The 23,329-nt window shown below is 34.2% G+C and overlaps 1 protein-coding gene across 16 annotated transcripts in view; it reads left to right on the top strand.

Annotated features, from left to right (window-relative positions):
- NEK1 (NIMA related kinase 1) overlaps positions 1-23,329 on the top strand; it is a 228,597-nt gene that overhangs the window by 100,126 nt on the left and 105,142 nt on the right. For 13 of the 16 annotated variants that reach the window (XR_012016397.1, XM_072795954.1, XM_072795955.1 and 10 more), the window contains one exon: positions 22,893-22,976. The exons of the other annotated variants lie outside the window; for them this stretch is intronic. Coding sequence is in view for 12 of the 13 variants with exons in the window: in XM_072795954.1 (XP_072652055.1) it covers positions 22,893-22,976 (84 nt within the window). In the remaining variant the exon portion in view is untranslated. The remainder of the gene's footprint in view (positions 1-22,892; positions 22,977-23,329) is intronic. 16 annotated transcript variants of the gene reach the window in all.

The following is a 23,329-nucleotide window of genomic DNA, read 5'->3' as shown; positions in this document are numbered from 1 at the left end:
TACAGGTTGAGATATTTTTCTTTCAGTACTTTAAAGATGTTTCTCCAATTATCTTTTGGCATATCTATTTCTGATTAGAGGTTAGCTGTCATTCATATCTTTTACCTCTACATGTAATATGTCTTTTTTCTCTACTGACTTTTAACTTATCACTGGAAGCAATTTGATTACAGTGTAGCTTGGTGTAGTTTTCTTCATTTTTATTTTGTTGGAATTCAATGAGCTTCTTGGATCTGTGGATTTATAATTTTCATCAAATTTGGAAAAATTTCATCTGTTATTTATTCAAAAAATGTTTTCTGTTCTTTTTGATTCTGAGACTCTCAGTGCCCATGTACTAGACCATGTGATGCTCTCTATAAACAGCTTGCTTAGGGTCTGTTCATTTTTTTCACTCTTTCTTCTATTTTCTATTTTGGATAGCTTTTATTTCTGCATCTTCAGGTTCATTAATCTTGTCTTCTGCCTTGTCTGATCTGTTAATCCCATGCAGACATTGTATTATATTCATCTCAGGAAATTTTTCATCTTGTATTTTTTATTTCTAAAAGTTTATTTGGGTCATTTTTATACTTTCCCTATCTCTCTTTATAACGTTTGTGCTTTTCTCTACATTCTTGAATTTGAATATAATAGCTGTATTAATTACCTTCTCTAATTCAATTATCTTTGTCATTTCTTAATGACTTTTCTTCTCGTTGGGTTTATCTTTTCCTGCTTCACATGCCTGGTAATTTGTGATTGGATGCCAGGCATTGTGTATTTTATTTTGGATTTTTTTCTATTTAAATATGTTGGGGCTTTATTCTGGGATTCCGTTAAGTTACTAGGAAATAGTTTGAATCTTTCACGGCTTGCTTTTAAGATCTGCTAGGCAGATCCAGAACAGCCTTAAGGCTAGAACTAATTTGGCCCCATATCTTCAAATACTGCTTCTTCTCCTTTTTCTCCTTAAGATAACTCCTATTAGATGGATAGATGTCCTTTTTGTACTTCAGTTTCATCCTTTTTATCCCTTTCTCTCTTACTGCTATGTTTTAGGAATATTTTTAGGCCTGGATTTCATCTCTAATATCTTATTTAGTTTTGTCTACTCTATGGTTCAGCTCATCTAATGAATTTCTTTTTTCACTTAGGAACTTGTATTTTTTGTGTCCATGAATTCTAATTAGTTTTCCCTTAGATTTCCTTAATCATATTCTCTGATAATACTAGTTTTTGCAAAATCTTGTTTTTAGTGTGCTATTGGCCATACTTTGGTTTCTTCCATTTTTGAGTTCTCTATTTCATATGGTTGGCATTTGTCAAATGTTTGGTGTTCTTGACAGAGTTCATATTTGAGAGTGGCTATTTTATTGCTTATTACCTTTGTTTGAGTGGTTTCCTGGTGAGATGGGAGAGTGCTACTGACCTGTCCTCTGCAGTTTTCAGTGAAAGTAGAAAATAGATGGCACATGTATTGATATTCTGTCAGGCAAACACCTCAGCAGTTTATTTCCTGGGCTTAGGAGACTCTCATTCATTTTCATTATAACCAGTCACTCAGAGGATTGGCCTTTTACCTCTAAGCCCTCTCTGATCACCCATATATGAAGGTAACTGACTCTGCTTTTTGGCTTGTGGAGATGAGTAATGCAATAGAGGTAACCCTCTTCTTGTAACTACTGTTGTCTGCTTCTAGACCTTCTCATGTTCTCAGCTTCCATAAGTCTGAGAGCATGCCTCCTATTGCTCACACCTTCTGTGATAGTATTCTTTCTGACATGCTTTTGCTGCTAGTGAAGCTTCTCACTTAAAACTGACTTTGTGGGACACCTGGGTGGCTCAGCGGTTGGGCATCTGCCTTCGGCTCAGGGCGTGATCCCATGGTCTCCGGATCGAGTCCCACATCAGGCTCCCTGCATGGAACCTGCTTCTCCCTCTGCCTATGTCTCTGCCTGCCTCTCTCTCTCTCTCTGTCTCTCATGAATAAATAAATAAAATCTTAAAAAAAAAAACTGACTTTGTGTACTTTTCCTTATCTCCTGATTCCTTCTGTACTTGAGACTAGCAAGAGTTTTGCTGGTTTTTGAGTGCTGATATATATTCACTTAAAACAACTTTATTCTAGGATTTTGCAAGAAGGGAAGCTATAGTGTCATGTTGACATGTTGCAAACAGGTTTTAGTATTTTTATTTTGTTGTCATTTTCAAAAAACTTTAAAAAACGCTTAGAGATCAGGAGTGCATCTTAACAATGATTTTTATATGATCTTCCAAGATGTATTTTGTAAAACAATATAGAATTTCTTCATTCCCTAGATGACTAATGTTTATATAACACTTTTCTTTAAAAAGATATGGGCAAGAGTGAATAATTTCTATTTTTCTATTTTATATTTGGGTATGTGCATCATATATTAAGTTTTTTCTATCTACTAATTTAAAAACAAGGCAGTTAAACATTTTGGGCATAGTAGCTTAATTTAACGTGATTTAATTAAAGCTTAATCAGATATAGTTTGTCTCTACAGTAATTTATAATCTTAATATTGAATAGGAATATATACACTAGTAATGTGAGGCAGTGAATAGGAATGTGAGCTAAAGTTAACTGTGAGAAGGCCTCACAGATTTTAAGTTTGAAATTAGAAATTTTTTGTGAATAAATAGAGATACTATATAAAATTTGCCTTTCTGTATTAGTTTTCTATTGTATAACAAAGTACCATAAACTTAGAGGCTTAAAGCAACACAAATTTATTACAGTTTCTGTGCATCAAAATCTGACATGTTTTAAATGGATCTTCTGCTCATGGTCTCATAAGGCTAAAACCATGGTGTCAGCCAACTGTGTCCTTATCTGAGGCTCAGTTAGGGCAAGATCTTCTTCACTCTTTACTGTGTTGGTAGGATTCTTTTTCTTGCTGTTATAGGATTGAGGTCCTCACTGTCTGACTAGCTTTTGACCAGGAATCAATCTCAATTCTAAGAGATCACTGTCAGGTCTTTGCCATGTGGCCCTCTTCATCTCAGCAACAGATAACTTCTTATTCATCAGACTCCTCCCATGCTTTAAATTTCTGACTGCCACTTCGACACCCAGCTGGAGAAAACTCTGATTTTAAAGAGCTCATGTGATAACACTTTATACCTGTCAAAATGGCTGGTATCAAAATAAGAAATAGCAAGTGTTGGTAAGGCTGTGGAGGGAAAGAGACATCTTGTGCTGAGTGGAAATGGAAATTAGTGTGGCTATCAAAAATAGCATGGAAGTTCTGCATAAAATTAAAAATAGAAATACCACTTGACTCAGCAATTCCGTATCTGGTTATTTGTCCAAAATAAACAAAAATACTAATTGGAAAAGATGCATGCTCCCCTATGTTTACAATAGCTAAGATATGGAATCAACCTAAGATAGATGAATGGATACAGAAGATAAAGTATGTACACAGAGACAGACAGACACACACACACACACACACACACACACAGTAATACTGCTCAGCCATGAAAAAGAATGAAATCTTAACATATGCAACAACATGGATAGACCTAGAAGATGTTATGCTGAGTTAAATAAGTAGGGAAAGACAGTAAACTATGTGACTTTACTTATATGTGAAGTCTAAAAAACAAGATAGAAATAGACTCATAAATAAAGAGAACAAATTGGTGATTACCAGAGGGGCATAGTGTGAGAAGATGGAAAAAATAGGTGAAGGGGATAAAGTGGTACAAACTTCTAGTTATAAATAAGTGATGGGGATGTGGAGTATAGCATAGGGAATATAGTCAGTTATGTTGTAGAATATATAGTGACAGTAACTAGACTTACTATAGGATCATTTTGTAATGTAAATAGATACTGATTCACTCTGTTGTACATCTGAAACTAATATAATATTGTATGTCAACTGTACTTTAAAAAAACAGAAGTAGCTCACAAATATCTCCTCTCAGTAAATAAATATGTAAACAAATAAATAAATGGCTCATGTGATTTGGTCAGACCCAATGGATAATGTCTCTATAATGTCAGTCTTCCCATTTAACATCACCTAACTGTGGGGATAAAAATCATCATATAAAAATGCTAAGGATTATGTAGCATTTGTCAGCCTGTTGGAGCAGTAAGGGTAACAAGAAACCTTAGAACTTTTAAAATTTCTGTCTACCACACTCCCTTTGTCTGTAATTTTAGAAACTATGTCTGGAGACAGTAGACTAGGCCAGTTGTGAATGAGCTCCTTTTAAGTACTGTCTTTATCAACATGCTTGATGGTACAACATTCTACTCAGGTCTTCAAAGAAGAACTTTTTAAAAAACTGGTTTTTATTAAGATGAAGTTTAAATACAATGAAATTCATGACTGATAAGTGTGTATCGTGATGAATATGGACAAAGTAGTCATGTAACAACCACTGCCACAATCATGATATAGCATTATCCCATCATCATTTAAGTTTTTTCATCTCACAATAAGAAAAACAAAATTTGTTACTGTATGAGATGGTTCGTGTTAACTAAATTTATTGCAAGAATTATTTTTCCATATATACATATATCAAGTCATTATGTTGTACACCTTAAATTAGTACAATGTTATGTAATAATTATATCTCAATAAAATTGGTGGGAGGGGTTTTTGTGTCTTTTTGTAACCACACTGCCACCAACTATAGGCAACCACTGATGTGTGCTCCCTGTCAGTATGGTTTCAGTATGGTTTTGTCTTTTAAAAAATCCTATGTAGGGGAAACCTAGGTGGCTCAGTGGGAAGAGCATGTGACTCTTAATCTCAGGATCGTGAATTTGAGTCCCATGTTGTATGTAGAGATTACTTACATAAATAAAAATTTTTTAAAAGTAAGAATTTTATATAACTTTATTAAATACTTAGTAATGGTTTTTTGAGATTGATGTATATTAGTAGTTCTTTTTTATGCCATATTGAATCATATTCCATTGTGTAGATGCACCATAATTTGTTTACATATATGGAGTTTCCAAACTTTAAAGTTCATAAACTTATATGCATACCTGTATATTGTTTATATACATGTATAATTGGTTAGCCTGTCCTTCCTAGGGAGCCCTTCTTTCTGAATTGGCATATTCCTCCTTACTATGTGTTAACTTAGCTAGTGACTATTTTTACATTTGAGCTTCTGAATATTGCTGAAGGAAATTAAAGTTTTGATGATTAATGTCAGCTCAATTTTTGGTCTCTGGTTTCAGCCAAGCTGTCAGTCCTGTCTTCAGTAGCTGCTCCCATTGTCCACAGTGGAAATTTTCTTCCATAATTTTGTCCATTATCTCTCATTATTTCACAGAGAAAATTGGGCTTATGACTCCACATTGCCTCGCATTTTCTGCCCCTAAAATTATATATTTATAATTGTACCAAATATTTGTTTTCTCTAGAGTCTTAGAGAAGGATAGAACTTCCTCTGTTCAAGTAATCTCTCCCATTCCATCATATTTGATAATTAAAATATTACTAATTGTTAACATCTCATATATTGGGTACTTACTATATGTTAGGTGTCATTTAAGTTCTTATTTCTAATCTCATAATCTCATAATCTCATTTCTATATTAACAGTTTGGTAGATTCTGTTACATTCCCATTTTATAGCCTACTGAGGTGTAAAGAAATTAGCTCATGCTTTACAGCTACTAAATGATAGAACAAGTATTTAAGTTTCTAATCTGGGGGTGCCTGGGTAGCTCAGTCAGATGGGTGTCTGCCTTTGTCTCAGGTTGTGAACTTGGGGTCCTGGGATTGAGCTCTGCATTGGGCTCCCTGCTCCGTTGGGAGTCTGCTTCTCCCTCTGCCCCACCCCTACTTGTGTGCATGCTCGCTCTCTCTCTTTCTCTCTCTCTCTCAAATAAATGAATAAAATCTTTAAAAACAATGAATTTCGATAGTCTGACTTTAGAGCCCACACTTTCATCTGTTTACTTAAGGGCCTTCCTTATTCCATTAGTTATTTCAGACTGTCTTTTTCTGAACTTCTTTACTGGTACCCTCCCTAGCCTTCAGATATATTTGTGTTCCTGACATTCCTATGTAGGCATCATCTTGTCTTCCTCCTCTTCATAGCCAGGCACTTCAAATAAATGAAGAGACCTGCTGTCTCTTATTGCTACTATTCAATTTTCCATTCACGTGCACAGCTTATTATGACATAATCATATTGAAACTTGACCATTCTTTGATGTTTGGTTTCTTGAGTACTTTAGCATTTCGTCCTTGCCTTCTATGGCACCATATTCTTTTTGTTTATCCTTTACTTCTGATTACTATTTCTAAATATCTTCTACAGGATTCTTCTTCTCAGTCTTTAAGTGAGTCTTTATTCTCTGGGGTTCTCTCCTTGGTTATTTTCTCACTATAAATAATATCCTGGGAGTGCGCACATGTTTTTCAGTCAGGGACCCATGACTTCAATTATCTGTATCAGTTATTCAGACTTTTCTCCTAACTTCTGTCTAGCTGCCCTCTGGTCATCATTTCCTAGGTGTTGCATTGGCACCTCATTTTTAAAAATTTATTTTGTTTTTAAAATTATCATACAGTTAGATTAACTATATTTTTCTTTTCCAGTTCTTTGAATTTTAACACATGTATAAATTCATGTAATCACCACCACCATCAGGTTACAGAATAATTTTGTCACCGCCCCCCCCCCCAAATTTTCTTGTGTTATCTCTTAATATAGTCACACTTTCCCTACTACCCTGGCAACCACTGACTATTCTCTGTTACTTCAGTTTGTCTTTTTAAGAATGTCTTATCTTTAATGTATGTGTATACGTACATATAATAGTATCTAACTTTTGCAGTTGGCTTCCTTCATTTATTTTAATTATGTTCAACCAAGTTGTTGCATATATTAATTAGTAGCTTTACCTTTTTTTTTAATTGGTGAGTAGTATTCTATTATATGGATGTGCTACAGTTTGTCCATTCGCCTATTGAGGGTCATTTGGGTTTTTTCCAGGCTTTTGTAATTATGAGTAGTGCTGCTTTGATCAGTCATTCACAAGTTTTTGTATAAGTTTTTATTTCTCTAGAGTAAATATCCAGGAGTGGGTTTGCTGAATCATATGGTAAATGTATATTTGACTTGATTTTAAAATACGTCAAACCATTTTCTAAAATACTTGTAAAGGGGATCCCTGGGTGGCTTAGCGGTTTAGCCCCTGCCTTTGGCCCAGGGCGTGATCCTGGAGTCCCAGGATCAAGTCCCATGTTGGGCTCCCTGCATGGAGCCTGCTTCTCCCTCTGCCTGTGTCTCTGCCTCTCTCTCACACGTCTCTGTGTTTCTCATGAATAAATAAATAAAATCTTTAAAAATAAGTAAATAAAAATAAAATACTTGTACAATCCTGCATTCTTATCAGCAGTATATAAAAGTTCCACTTGTTCTGCATCCTCATCAGCATTTGGTATTGTCAGTATTTTTTTTTTAATTTTTATTTATTTATGATAGTCACAGAGAGAGAGAGAGAGAGAGAGAGGCAGAGACACAGGCAGAGGGAGAAGCAGGCTCCATGCACCGGGAGCCTGATGTGGGATTCGATCCCGGGCACAGCTTAGCTAGGTCTTCCACTTAAGGGTCTCATTTGATTGCAATCAAAGTCGACTGGGCTACATTCTTATTTGGAGGCTCAGTTGAGGAAGGATTCGCTTCCAAGATCATTCATGTTGGTAAGACAGTTCATTTCCTTCTGGCTCAGTGAATGAGGGCCCCAGCTATTTGCTGGCTGTTGGCTGGAGTTCTCCCTCAGTTCTTAGAGACCTTCCAAAATTCTTTGCCATATGGACTTCTCTAGCATATCTACTTACTTCATTGAGCAAGTACAGTCTATGGAATGATCTATAATGTAACAGTTACAGGAGTGACATCCTATTACCTTTGCCATATTTTTTTTAATATTTTTTATTTATTTATGATAGTCACACAGAGAGAGAGAGAGAAGCAGAGACATAGGCAGAGGGAGAAGCAGGCTCCATGCACCGGGAGCCCGACGTGTGATTCGATCTCCGGTCTCCAGGATCACGCCCCGGGCCAAAGGCAGGCGCCAAACCGCTGCGCCACCCAGGGATCCCGACCTTTGCCATATTTTATTGATTGGAAGCAAATCACAGATTTCCTCCCTCAGAGGGAGGGGATTACATAAGGATGTCAAAAGAAACTAGAATGATATTAATATCAAAGAAAATAGATGTTATAGCAAAAATAATTAACAAGAATGTCGCACACACATTCTAAGTAGCTTCCATAAGCCTTGCCTCCTGAGGTTGAGATCCTTTTGTATGTTTGCATGGTATGTCTAGTTCCATTCTTTTAATTTGCCTGTAATGATAGAGGTGGTGAATTTTTTGTACTGACTATAGTTGGTTTGTGGGAGTTTTCAGAATCCATTCTGACAATTCCTGTTCTTAATTGTTTGTTTAATGTAATTGAACTATATTATTACCTCTAGTGGATTTAATGTAATTATTGATATGTTTAGATTTTTGCATAGCATTTTATTATTTTTATGTTTGTACCCTCTATTTTTGGTTTTTTTGAATTTCTTGCTGACTTTCGGTTATTTTGAACACTTTTTATTAATTACTCAGTTTCAACTAATCTCTTCTGCTCTGACTATATCTTTCATATATCTTTTTAGTGGTTGCTAGGGTTTTTTTTTTTTTTAGGGGTTTAAAAATATACTTTACTTTTCACAATAAACATCATTTTACTACTTCAATTGGAATGTAGAAATCTTTTTACCATGTAGGTCCCTGTATCTTCTCCCCTCTTATTATGCTACAATTGTCTTATATATTACATTTATGTACATTTATTTAAATCCCTACCAACCAATGTTGTAATAATTACTTGCAACTTTAAATGTCTTTCAGAACTCAGGAGGACAGGAATACTTTGTTACATTTACACAAACATTTACTGTTTCTCTTGCTGTTCTTTCATTCCTAATGTTTCAGGTTTTCTTAAATCATTTTTATCTGTAGAAATTCGTTAAGCAGTTCTATTTAGATCATTCCTGCTAGCTATAAATCCTCTTATTTCTGATGTAGCATTTTGTGTGGACAGTTCCTTTCTTTTAACAGTGAAAACATGTTCACTTCTTTCTGTCCTCCATAGTTTTTAATGGGAAATCCTCACCGACTCAAATTATTCTCCTATAAGTAATGTCTTACTTTTCTCTGGAAGCTTTAAGATTTTCTTTTTGCTTGTCTTTAGTTTAAGCAGTGTGAGTTGTCTCTGGCATGGATTTCTTTAGGTTTATTCTGTGGGTAGTTTGCTCAGTTTCTTGAACTTGTAGACTTATGCCTAATGCCATTTTGAACCATTATGTCTTCAGATATTTTTTAGCACTGCATCCTTTCTCTTCTTCTCCAGGCATCTGATGACATGAATGTTAGATCTTTGTTTTCGTTCCATGGGTTTGTGGAGCTCTGTTCAATTTTTTTAGTTTCTTTTCTGTTGCTCAGATTGGATGATTTCTATTCTGATTTCAGGTTTTCTTACTCTTGCCCCTTTCATTGTCATTCTGCTTGTTTGACCCATCAAGTAAGTATCTTTTATTTTGGCAGTTGTATGTTTCATTTCCTATGTTTCCATGTGGTTTTCTTTATATCTTTTTTTCCATTTGCTAGTACTTCCTATTTAACCTTTTTTCACCACTGTTCATGATACTTTTCGAGCACTCTTAGAGTTTCTTTAAAATTTTTGTCATATGAGCACTGGGTGTTATATGTAATATAACGTATGAATCGCTAAATTCTCCTGAAACCAATATTACACTATGTTAAGTAACTGGAATTTAAATAAAAACTTGAAACAAAACAAAGCAATAAAATAACATGCACACATATGTGCCTGGAAATAAATCCAAGAGGCATGTGGGCATCTACTCCCACATCTGTGTGATGTTTAATCACATGGCTTTTGCTGTTTTATTTATTCCATCTTGACATATAATAATGTATTTTTCTGTAAAAAATAAAAATTTTGTCTTATATTTTTATCAAAATTTTGGTTTATTTACAAGTCTATATTAATTTGAAAGTAATTAATTTAGGGAGGATTGTAATTTTTCTGATAGAATTATATAATGAATATAGTATGTACTTTATCAAATCCAAGATAAAATTGTAAGACATATTATTATTTACATATAACTGAAAGAGAAAAGTGTTGCCAATTTAACTGATATAACACTTATTACTTAACTTTTAAATTTTATACTTGCTGAAATAACTTTTATATTTTTTGAAATAACTTTTATATTTAATTCTATCATTCTTGTAAATCCATAAAAAGGAAAATATGAATGAAATAAATTGAAGAGGTATTCATTCTTAAATCTATTTTATATTTATAATCTGACTTCCTTTTTTTAACTTTTCCTTTTTTGACATTTCTTTTTTAAATTAGGGTCATTGATGTTCATGTTCTCTCAAATAATACTATCTTATGTGACACCAAGTATGTTGAGATTTCAACATTTCTTAAAGGGTAATCCAGTTTTGCCTCTTAGATTTTCTCTCAAGGAGTCAACACCAGTCTGCAAGTTTTATTGCTAGCATTTTCTTGCTCTTATTAAATGGAGGTTTTCCTAGCTGAAAGTTTTCAATGGAAGGTTTTCAACAAACTAGTGAGGGTCATGTTTCCTTTTGAGCAAGCCTGTAAGTGATCTTTTACATCAAAACTTTAAGGGGATACAGTTGTCCAGTTATCACAAGAAAGAAAAACTAACAAAATTTAGACATCACACTCAGCTGTAACATTTATGTTATAACTGATTTCTAGCCAACACTTGATGAGATTATTACAGAGTATAAGATGCCTTTGACTATAAAATGTACCCCATTTCAGAGATGTTAAAATGTTAAAAAATATTCATATTAGAATTGATGAAAGATGATACACACTTCACTTCATGATTTTTCATGTTTTAACTTTTATAATTATAACATAAAAGAGAACCATTTATTCATAAATGGCAGTTTTCTAAATATCATTTCTTAAGTCTTTAGTAACCAAATATTTTGAGGAATCAATATTATAATTCTTTGCAGTTTTCTTTTATTCACTTAAAAATTAAATCTAATCCTGTCATATTTATAGATGATTTTCATCTGATTTGAACAATTTTATAATATCACTGTCATCATCTTTATGAAATCCTTCATCTTTGGCAAGATTTGTAATTTCCTTTGTCATTCATCTTGTGTAACATCCAGCAATCAGGGAAAGCTTGGTCAAGAGACCTTTATGTGATGAATGCAAACAGAACCTGGTGTTAAGTGGGGATGGAGTAATATATGGGATCCAATTTTATAGTGGTCATTTATGCATATATTGGGGCTGTGACTCTTTTTGCTTCTCAATTCAATGTTATAACTACTGAAATTTTTGTATAACTGTACCTAAAGCATAGTACAATAATGAATATTTATAACTCTGAATCTTCAAGAAAAACATTAACATCAGTGATGTAAGGCAGCTTTACTGATAAATATTAATAGTCATCATTTGTATAGTTTGAAAACATATACATTTACCTTGTGGTTTATCCTTATCATTCATAAAATCTCCATTTTGCTTATGAAGAGAAGCAGTTTTAAAGAGATTGTAACAGATGCAGGTCTCAAACCTAATATGTGTTTTCCAGTAGTTTTAGAAATCACATTATAAATAAACAAATCTGAACAGTTAAGATTAAGTTCTGAGTCTTAAAAATTAATCCTTTGGAATTGGGAAACTGCTAGAAGTTATTTGCTCAGTATGTTTTATTAAGTGCTTTGGAAAATCATATTGAATTATAACATCATTTCTGTGGCAAAATGAGATTGAAGTCCCTATTTACGAGTAAGCACTTGGAACATAAATAATTTTAAGGTTGAATTGAAATTTAAGGAAACTGGATTTCAAAATAATTTTACATTCTTGTATATGAATTCAAAATATTTCTTGTTTGGGTCATTGAAATTTTCAAGGGTTAGGGAAACTAACAAGGAAGAACTTCAGCCAGATGGTTTACTTTCCTCTAAACCATGTGAGTAAAAAGTAAAGTAACTGAGAGTCTCATCCTTACAATAATTCTTTGGGATGGGAATTATTATTCCAAAGTTACAGATTTTGAAACCAGCTCAGAGTCTTTAGTAGTCTGTATGCAGAGTCAGGATGTAAGCCCAGTGTGTTTCACTTTGGAGACTGTGCTTTTAGCTATTTTACTATGCTCTTTGTTCCTTTTTAAATCTCATATTAGTATTTAATTTAGGTAAAACTTGTAGCATGATAATTCTGTAGAGCAGGGGTAGGCACACTTCTGTAAAAGGGCAAGTAGTAAATATTTCAGGCTTTGCAGTCCATATTGTGTCCTACAAAACAAATGGGTGTGGCTGTGTTCTAGAAAAACTGTATTTACAAAAACTGGGAGCAAGTTAGATGTGACCTCAGTATTATAGTTTGCTGATTCTTGTTAAAAAGTATCATAATAGCAAGTTAGTTTTTCAGTACTAAGTATATTTTTTAAATGTCCTCATTTCTTTTTTTTTTTTAATTTATTTATTCATGAGAGAGAGAGAGAGAGAGAGGAGTAGAGACACAGGCAGAGGGAGAAGCAGGCTCCATGCAGGAAGCCCAATGCGGGACTCGATCCCGGGACTCCAGGATCATGCCCCGGGCTGAAGGCAGACGCTGAGCCACCCAGGCATCCCAAATTTTCTCATTTCTTTTAAAAAAAAATAATCTTTCTCAAATTTAAGGTTTGATACAAAGAGAAGAATATATGTGTGAATTATGAAGCAAAATAATATACTCAGGAGGTAGACCACTAATAAGTTCAAACTGTATATTGTAAATGTTTTTCTATAAAGGGCCAGATAATAAATATTTTAATCTTTATTAGCTATAAGTTCTCTGTCATAACTACAGACTGCATTATAGCACAAACGTAGCCATAGACACTTTGTAAATGAATGAATATTGCTAAGTTCCAATAAAACTTTATTTATGAACACTGAAATTTGAATTTCTTGTGGTCATGAAATATTCTCTTCATTTTTTTTCTCTACCATTTAAAAATTTGAAAAGTTGGGGCACCTAGGTGGCTCAGCCAGTTAAGTGTCTTTGGCTCAGGTCATGATCTTAGGGTCCTTGGATCAGGCCCCACATCGGGCTCCCTGCTCAGCGGGGAGCTTGCTTCTCCCTCTCTCTTTGCCTGCTGCTCCCCCTGCTTGTGCTTGCTCTGTCTCTCTCTGTCAAATGAATAAATAAAATATTTTCTTAAAATGTGAAAAACCATTCTTAGCTTATGGGCCATACAAAAATAGGTGGTAAGCTGGATTTAGCCTGTGAACCATAGTTTGCAAACCCCTGTCCTAACCTTTCTTTCTGCCTTCTCCCAGAGGTGATCCTTACCCCAAATTTTGGATTTATCATTACTGTGGGTTTTTTAAAATACTTTTTTCCCCTTATATATATGTACCTACACAATGTAGTATTCTGTTTTAATTTTAAAAGTTACACTCTATATAGACTGGGAGTCGTTTTTTTTCATTCCACATTTTTCTAAAATTAATTCATGTAGTTGAGTATAGTTGTATAATATTCTATTGTATGCATATACCACAATTATTAATTCTCCTGACATTAGGTATTTTTTTGGTTTGGTTTGAGTTCTGCTTTGAACAGTCTTGTACATGTTTCTGGGTACACATGTGCAAGAATTTTTCTTGGTTATCAATTTTCTTCTGTTGAGTAACTTGTGAATTATTTCCCTTGAGAAATGTTACTTTTTATTAACTCATCTTATACCATTATATATTTACTTATACTAATGGAAAAATGCCTTAAATTGTGCATTTAAATGTTAAACATTTCATTCATTCTTTCATTCATTTACTTAATATTACACAAACGTTTATTGACTATGGTATTTTAGGTTTTGTGCCAGCAAGAGAATGTAAGATGAGCAATGAAGTAAATAGTTAAACCAACAAATAATAACAGCAGCTGTTTACTGAAAACTTACTATGCCAGGCATTATGTTAGGTATTTTATATATGTTATTTCTGTATTAGTCTTCTAGGGATGCTGTAACAAAATACCACAAACCAGTAGTTTAAACAATAAAAAATTTATTATCTCACAGTTCTAGAGAGTGAAAGTCCCAGATCAGCACGGGTGGGTTCCTTCTAGGGCTGTGAGGTAGAATCATCCATGCCTCTTCCCTATCTCCTGGTGGTTGGCTTGCAATCACCAGCAATCCTTAACATTAGAATCATCACTCTGATGTCTGCCTTCATTTCACATGGTGTTCTCCCTGTATGTGAGTCTGCTCCAAATTTCCCTTTTTTATAAGGATATCAGTTGTACTCTATTAGAATCCACTCTAATAATATCGTTTTAACTTGATAAAGATTCTATTTCCAAATAAGTTCAAATTCGTGGGTATTAGGGATCAGGACTTCAACATATGGGTGTTGAAAGAATACAGTTTAACCCATCAACAATCTCTTATAGACTTTACAGTAGTCCCATGTAACTCTGTTGAACCTTAATGATACTGGTGCTCTCTCTCATAGAGTAATACTGCATTACAAAAACCATAGCTACTAAAAAGTGACTTAACCACAGTTCCAGAACAAGATGGCATAAACCCTCTTCTGTGCTCCTCCCTTTTGAATATGATTAAATACTTTGGAAACTAGTTAACATACAACTATAGTAGGATTCTATAAGCTGGAAGGAAGATGAACTAACAAGAGACCTTAGGACTTAAGGAATAACAATGTGGAGTTTCTTTTTATCTCTCATATACGTGGGCTGGGTGTTGACCATGCCTACAGCGTAGATACACCATAGACAAAAAGCAAAAACAAAAACCAAACACCTGCTCTCACTTGTCAAATTACTAGGAAAGTGGAATCTCAGGATCTGCTAGAGCAGAAGCCTCAGGCTCCCCACCTCATTCCACAACTAAAACATGGGCAGATAACTTGGAGGGCAGTTTGACCCATCAGTGACAGCAAAGCCTTGAACAATCTCAGTTCCATTTAACAACTAGGGCAGGTGATGCCATCTATCCATAGCAGTAGTGCCAGTCACAAGGCCCTTGTATCCCTCCACCAAGCAAAATAAGAAGACCCAGGCCAAGTGTCATATGCCTCCCTCTCTCTGGAGATCTTCTAGTAACAGCAAGTGGCTCAGGAGGCACATTCATCCTCATAAGATAGACCCGGAGGGGCTGAGCAAGAGAACCATCAGCAGAACAGTGAAGCAGATTAGAATAGAGTATTACAAGGGTTCAGAAAGCAAACTGTTATCAGAACTGAAGCCCACAAAAGTAGGCCAGAACCTAACTGCTAATCCTAAATGGAGCTACTGCCTGCTAAAATTGAAAGTAAGGGTGCCTGGGGGGCTCAGTGGTTGAGTATCTGCTTCTGGCTCAGGGCGTGATCCTGGGGTCTTGGGATCAAGTCTCACATGAGTCTCCCCATAGGGAGCTTGCTTTTCCCCTTTGTCTCTTTCTCTGTGTCTCGAATGAATGAATGAATGAATGAATGAATGAATAAAATCTTTTAAAAAATAAAATTGAAGGTATTAAGAGTTTTCTAATATAATAACTAAAATATTCAGTATATAATAAAATATCTCTTGTCATACCAAGAACCAGGAAAACCACAACCTGATTGAGTAAGGCCGCTGAGCTGCCACTGTTATCAAGGTGAATTACATACTGGAATTGTCTGAAGATTTTAGAGTTGCTTCAAACAAATACTTCAGCGAGCAATTAAAACTCTTTTGAGTGAATAAAAGAAAAATATCAAGAAATAGAAGTTATAAAAATTAACCAAATGGAAATTATATAATTGGAAAATATAACTAAAAAACTTTTTAAAGATTTTTATTATTCATGAGAGACAAAGACAGGGACATAGGCAGAGGGAAAAGCAGGCTCCCTACAAGGAGCCTGATGCAGGACTCAATCCCAGGACCCCAGGATCACGACCTGAGCCACAGGCAGATGCTCAACCACTGAGCCATCCAGGTGCCCCTATAATAACCAAAATTTAAAATTCACTGGATAGGTAGAGTGGAGACGACAGAAGAAAGAATTATTGAATTTGAAGAAAATCAGCTTAATTTACTCTGTCTGAGCAACAGAGAGAAAAAAGACTGAAAAAAGATTTTTCAGTCTTAATCTGTGGAACAACAAGAAGAAATTTAACATTTCTATCATTGGAGCCCAAAGGACCAAGAAAGAGTGAGGGACTGAGAAAACTATTTGAAGAAATTATTGCTGAAAATGTTCTACATTTGGCAAGGGACCTAAACCTACAAATGTAAGAAGCTGAGCAAACCCCCTACTCAGATAAAAAATATCTTCAACAAACAATATTATTAAATTTCTGAAAGTAAAAGTCAAATTTTAAATATTGAGAGAGAAATGACATATTACCTATAAAGCAGCACCAATTTGAATGATATCAGATCCCTCATATGAAACCATGAAGTACAGAAGGAAATTATAGTGTTTTTCAAGTGCTAAAGGAAAAGAACTGTCCATTCTGAGTCCTTTATTTGATAAAATTGTCCTACAAGAATAAAGAGGAAATAAAGACATTTCTCAAACAAAGTGAATTTTTAAAAATCTGTTCCTAACAGAGCAAATAAAATTGCTAGAGGCAGAGACATTATATGATAACAAAAGGATCAGTCCAATAAGAAGTTATTGCAATCCTAAATGGGTATAAACCGAATAATGAAGTTTCAAAATATATAAAGCAGAAACTAACAGCTGAAAGCATAAATAAAAACCACAAGTATAGTTGGGGACTTCAACACCCCACTTCTCAGTGATTGATAGAACTGCTAGACAGAAATTAGCTATGATATAGAATGGCTAAGCATCATCACAAGCTATCAAGTTTTAATTTACACTTGTAGAGCATTCTACCAAACAATAGCACAATATACTTTTTTTTCCCAATGGAAATGAATCTACATGCAATGAGGCATTCACTAAGATAGACTATATGTTGGATCATAAACCTTAAGGAATTCAAAAAATTAGAGTTCTACAGTGTAATCTTTGAACATCATAGAACCAAACTAGAAATCTATAATAGTAAGATGACAAAATGTATAATTGAAATTTAAAACATTAAAACTAATATGAGGTCAAATAGGAAATCTAAAAGGAAACTTAAAAATTCATAGAACCCAATGAAAATAGACACACAACAAATTGGCACTCTAAGTTCCTACATCAAAATACTGGAAAGAAACAAAACAAAATGGACTGAAAGCAAACAGAATGAAGGAAATCAATAAAAGCAGAAATCAATGAAATTGAAAATGGGGACTATTGAGAAATAATCTAATCCAAACATGACCAAGTGGGATATAGTCTGGATATGCAAATCCTGTTTCAATATTAGAAAATCATTGTAATCTATATCAGTATGTTAAAAGAAGAAAATCATATATCAATTGAGAAATCTTTTGACAAAGTGCGTGACAAAAACTGTCAGTAAACTAGAAATAGAGGGGAACATCCTCAACTTCATAATAGGCATAAAAACCTTAAATCTAACTTCATATAGATAGAAGACTAAATGGTCTTCCTCTACAACTGGGAAAAACAAAAGGACATTTGCTCTCCCCACTTGAATTACATACAACATTGTTTGCTGGAAGTTTTAGTTACTGCAATAAGGCAAGAAAGAGAAATAAAAGGCATACAGAGTTGAAAAGAAGGAAGGAAGAAAATGATTTCTATTTCCAGTTGATATGATTATTTGCTTAGAAAATCCCAAGGACTCTACAAAAACTCTCCTAGAACTAAGATGAGTTCTTTAGTTAACAGGATACAAGATTCAATACATAAAAATCAACTGAATTTTTATATATTGACAATGAACAAGTGTATAAAAATATACCATTTACAATTGCTTCCCAAAAATGAAAAAATTTAATAAAACATGCATGATGGGGACTCCTGAGTGCCTCAGTTGATTAAGAATCTGTCTTCAGCTCAGGTCATGATCCCAGGGTCCTGTGATCAAGTACCACGTCATTGGGCTCTTTGCTCAGTGGGGAGTCTGCTTCTCCCTCTCCCTCTGCCTGCCATTCCCCCTGCTTGTGCACTCTTTCTCTCTGTCAAATAAATAAGTAAAATCTTTAAAGAATACATGAAGCATTTATGCAATTAAAATGACAAAATGTTGATGAAATCAAAGAAGACCTAAATACTTGAAGAATATACCATGTTCATGAATTGGAAGACTCAATGTAGTAAAAATAGCAAGTTATCCTAAACTGATCTATGTGTAATGCAATTCTGAATAAAGTCTTAGGAACATTTTTTATAGATATAAACAAACTTATCCTAAAATACATATGAAAGAGAAGTGTCTTAAAATAGCCAAAACAGTTTTAAAGAATTAGGTGGGAAGAATGACTCTTCATTATATTAAGACTTACTTACAGCTATAGTAATCAAAACAGTATAGTACTAGCAGAGGGATAGACAGATACATTAATAGAACAGTATGGAAAAACTACAAATAGATCTGTACATATATACCCCACTGATTCTTGAAAAAGAAGCAATTCATGGAACAGGGATTGCCTTTTCAGTGCTGGAGAAATTAGATTTCAAGCCACAGGCGAAAAATAGGAACCTTGACCTAAACCTCACACCTTACAAAATAATTAAAAGATCATGCACTCTAGGGGAAAACATAAAACTAAAACTATTAGAAGGGAAAATTTCAGACTTCAGACTAGACAAAGAGTTCTTAGACTTGGCATCAAAAGCAGTTTGTAAAAGGAAAACATTATAATTCTGACTTCATCAGAATTTAAACTTTTGTTCTACAAAAGACCCTGTTAAGAGGAAGAAAATATTTGTAAACCCCTTATTCCGCAAAGGACTTGTATCTAGAACATATAAAGAATCATCAAAACTCAATATTAAAAACACTGAGAATCTAGTTAGATAATGGGCAAAAGCCATGCTAAACATTTCATTGAAAAGATACGCAGATGGCAGATAAACTCATGGAAAGATTTTTCAACATCATTAGCTATGTGGGAAGAATTCCAGATTAAAACCACAGTGTATCACTACACACCTATCAGAGTGACTAAAATTAATAAGTGATAAAAACCAAATGCTGGTTATATGATATGGAGAAACTGGGTCATCCAATCCTGGTAAGAATGTAAAGTGATACAGCTATTCTGCAAAATAGTTGAAAATCCCCTTTAAAACTAAAAATAGACTTACTATACTAAGAACAGGTAATTCTACTTTTGGACATATGTCCAAGAGTAAAGAAAATATATTTTCATTCAGAAATTTGTACATGAATGTTCTTAGCAACTTTAATTCTTAATAGCCAAAAAGTTGGAACTATCCAAATGTCCTTCAGTGAGTGAATGAATGAACAAATTATGTTATATCCATAACATGGAATACTAATTAGCAGTAAAATGGAACAAACCATTAATTTATGCATCCAATACCTTGAATGGACTGCAAGGAATAATACCAAGTAAAAACAGTCCATCTCAAATGGTACTGTATGATTCCAATATGTAAATTTTGTGAATATATTGATGGAGAACATATTAGTAGTTGATAGGTGTGTGTTAGGTATGGGAATAGTGAATATGGCTGTGAAGTATATAGTAATGGTACAATTGAGTATCTTGATTATGGTTTTGGTTACATAAAGTTATATGTGTGACAACATTGCATGAATACACAGTATGTGCATGTATAAGTGCCGGAATCAGTTTCCGGCTTTGATAGTGTACTGTAATTATGCAAGATGATAAAAATTGGGAGAGGCTGGATGAAGGGGCCATGAAAACTCCCTACATATTTTACCTATCTGGGAATCTATAATATTTCAAAGTAAAATGTTAAAAAAAATTGCTTCAAAGTAGCTCAGATTTTTTTTACTTAAAGTTCTCAAATATCATGAAAGATACAATCTGTAGTGATCTTCCACCCACCCACTCTTCTGCAATTGCAGATATTTCCATTCATCTTCTCAGAGTTCACTCATATCTTTGTCCAACCCTGCCTATTTCTTGTTTTCCTTCACCTTCCCACTCTCTGACTCCTATCTCAAAAGCTCAGGTAACTGATAAGCTTATGCCAAGATCCTTTTGAAGAAGGGAAGAAACTGAGTGGGCAGTAGCCTTTTGTCAGGCTCAAAGAAAAGACAGAGCACATTTATATAATAATACTTTTTGCTCTGACATATGCATGAAGTAGGTTGTATTATTATGCCCAAGCTTACAGCAATTTTAAGTAATTTTGCTGTAGGTCAGCAGTGGTTAGAGATGACATTGACAAATGTTTGAACTGACCGAATTTGAGTCTATCATAGTTCATGTTTTTAACCATCATAATATACTGAATGCCCACCATTATATACCGATGAGCACTGCTATAGATGATATGTATTAGAAATGGTATGGCATGTCACATGTCATTGACGAGGAGGTATGATCCTCCATTGGTGAAATGTTTGTTGCATTTTGGAAGATGAGTAGAGTTAAGAAAATGAGTGAATCATTGGATAGTTTATAAACCACAAGTAGTTATCATGGCTAAAATGATAGCCACTGGCAGAGATGAGAATAGGTATGGCTATGCAACAGACTAGAATGTGGATTATATTATGAAGCTAATGGGAACATTGAAAGATTTATGTGGTCTTTGATGTGAAAGAGGCTGTTAAAAATTTTACTCTGTATTACAGAGAATAGACTGGAGTATAGAATAGACTGAGAGATATAATGATAAATTAGGAAACTCTTGGAAATCCAGAAGTCAAGAGAATGTGAGCTAAGGCAGAAACTAAAGGGATAGTTAGAGAGTTAGCGGGAGGTGGATTGGTAATTTGACAGTCATTTGGCAGAATAGAGAAAGAGGCAAAGATAACTCCCAGCTTGCTGACTTGGGTGGCTGATTGTGATCAGTAACTGACGTAGGAATAAGATCATGTAGTAAAAAGAATGATGAAGTCAGGTTTATAAATTGAAGTAGCTTTGCTACATAAAAAATGGAGTTGTCCAGATGTCAGTTGAATACACGTAGATGTTCAAAAAGAAAGGGCTACAAGGTTGATTGAGATTTGGGAATTGGCAGCATATGTTAAAGCCTGGAATGAGAAGAGAAGGAGGACCAAAGAATGAATCTTTACAAAATATTGACATTAGTGATGAGCCAAGGAAAAGAAAAGCATGTGAAAAATAGTGAAGCTTGATTGGAAGAACCCAGGAGAGAGTGCTGTTATAAATATGAAAGAGAAGAGAGGTTTTTTTAATGTGTGAATTATAGAACATATTTGGTGGAATATTATGAATACTATATGGTCAATTAAGAATAATGTTTTTAAGAAAAAAACGTTTTTAAGGATATTAAATGTGAGAAGAAACTCAGAATATTAAAATTAATTAATATGCTGGTTAAAGTAAAACCAGAATAACTATAGTAAAATTCCAGTTTTATAAAGATAAAATCTGTATGTATTTATACATATAGGTGGAAGAGAATAACCTTCGACTTTTTGGGGTGTCAGGTGGTTCAGTTGTAAATCATTTAAAAGTTTTCTACAGTGAACATATGTTTTTATGAAAGAAAAAATATTTACATGGATTCAGTCAAGATAATTTCCAGTGGAAATGTTAATTGCAAGGTTTATTCAAAAGGGTCCATTTGAATTGTGAACTAAGAAGTCAGTGGTAACCTTAAACATTTTCAGTCTTAGTGGGATCAGAAACCAGATTGTGGTTAGAAAGTAAATAGGAAAAAAAAAAACAAATAGGAAGAGGTCATGAATATAAAAAGTATGCTTTCAACACACTGATAAAAAGACATTAAGGTGCCTGGGTGGCTCAGGTCAGAGTCCCAGGCCTGGGGTGGAGTCCTTCATTGGGCTCCCTGCTCAGCAGGGAATCTGCTTTTCCCTCTGCCCTTCCCACCTGCTTGTGATCTCTTTCTCATGTTCTCTCTTCCTCTCTCAAATAATTTTTTAAAAAAATCTTAAAAAGCATTAGCTAGAGAATTAGACACAGGATTTTTTAAAGAAAAGAATCTTACAGCATAGTTGTGTGCTGAAGGAAGAGAAGATGGGTAGTTTGACAATATGATACTTTTTTAAAGCATATTAATAATTTCTAATGACAGGGTAGCCCCGGTGCGCAGCGGTTTAGCGCTGCCTGCAGCCCAGGATGTGATCCTGGAGACCCGGGATCAAGTCCCACATCAGGCTTCCTGCATGGAGCTTGCTTCTCCCTCTGCCTGTGTTTCTCTTTCTCTCTCTCTGTGTCTCTCACAGAAAAAAAAAAAAAAAAATCAAAAAAATAATTTCTAATGACAGAATTCCATGTTTATAATCAACTATGGTTAAAAATGATACACTTGTTATTGAAATTATCACTTGCAGTATAGTAATAGGACATGCTTGAATGTAGAGTTTGAGCTCAAATATTTAATATTGTTGTCTGTGTATTGCATATGTAAACAAATGTGTAGAAATGATTGGCCCTTTACAGAACAAAGCTTTTGATTTGGAATTTAGCTAACCTCAAAGCAGTTTTAGATGACTAATAAAAACATAGCTGGTCTCTGTTTTGAATAATTATGTATGGGGTTTAATTGCTTCCTTCTGTTCTCAATGTATTGGTTATATCGATATAGGAAAATTCTAGGGTCTATCTAAGTTTATCAGCTAGAAATGATCAGTATTTGCCAAACAAAATAAAGTGGCACCTGGATATTCCTAGGTAAGATGCTAATGTAGCCTTAGTCATTCTTTAAACTTAGTACATTAAATGATGAACAGGGAATCCTGCAAAACCTGGCAGCTATGTATGGAGGCAGGTCCAGCTCTTCAAGAGGAGGGAAGCCAAGAAACAAAGAGGAAGAGGTATGCTTCCCGCATGTTCGCTACCTCCGTCACATAGCCATTTTTGAGTTTATTGCCTTCCTTTCTTGCATGGTTTAAATTCTTAACAATTATTTAAGGATTTTGTAGGTCTAGAGGGACCTGTTAATATAATTTGACTGACATGCTGTGTCATAATTTTGCCCCATAACTGATATTCAGTATTCTGAGTTCAATTTCTTTTCTTTTGATAAAATTAAAAATTTATAATGTATTTCTTTTCAGAAATAAGTTGTTCTAAATTAAACACTTGAAAGCTAATATCACACTTTCCATTAACCAGATTTTGAAACTTTTATTTCTTGTATTCAGATTAACACTTTTCTTTAATTTAA

Source organism: Canis lupus, chromosome 24 (genome assembly GCF_048164855.1).
Source record: "Canis lupus baileyi chromosome 24, mCanLup2.hap1, whole genome shotgun sequence".
NCBI classification, from domain to species: domain Eukaryota; kingdom Metazoa; phylum Chordata; class Mammalia; order Carnivora; family Canidae; genus Canis; species Canis lupus.
This window is presented reverse-complemented; position numbering and strand designations above follow the sequence as displayed.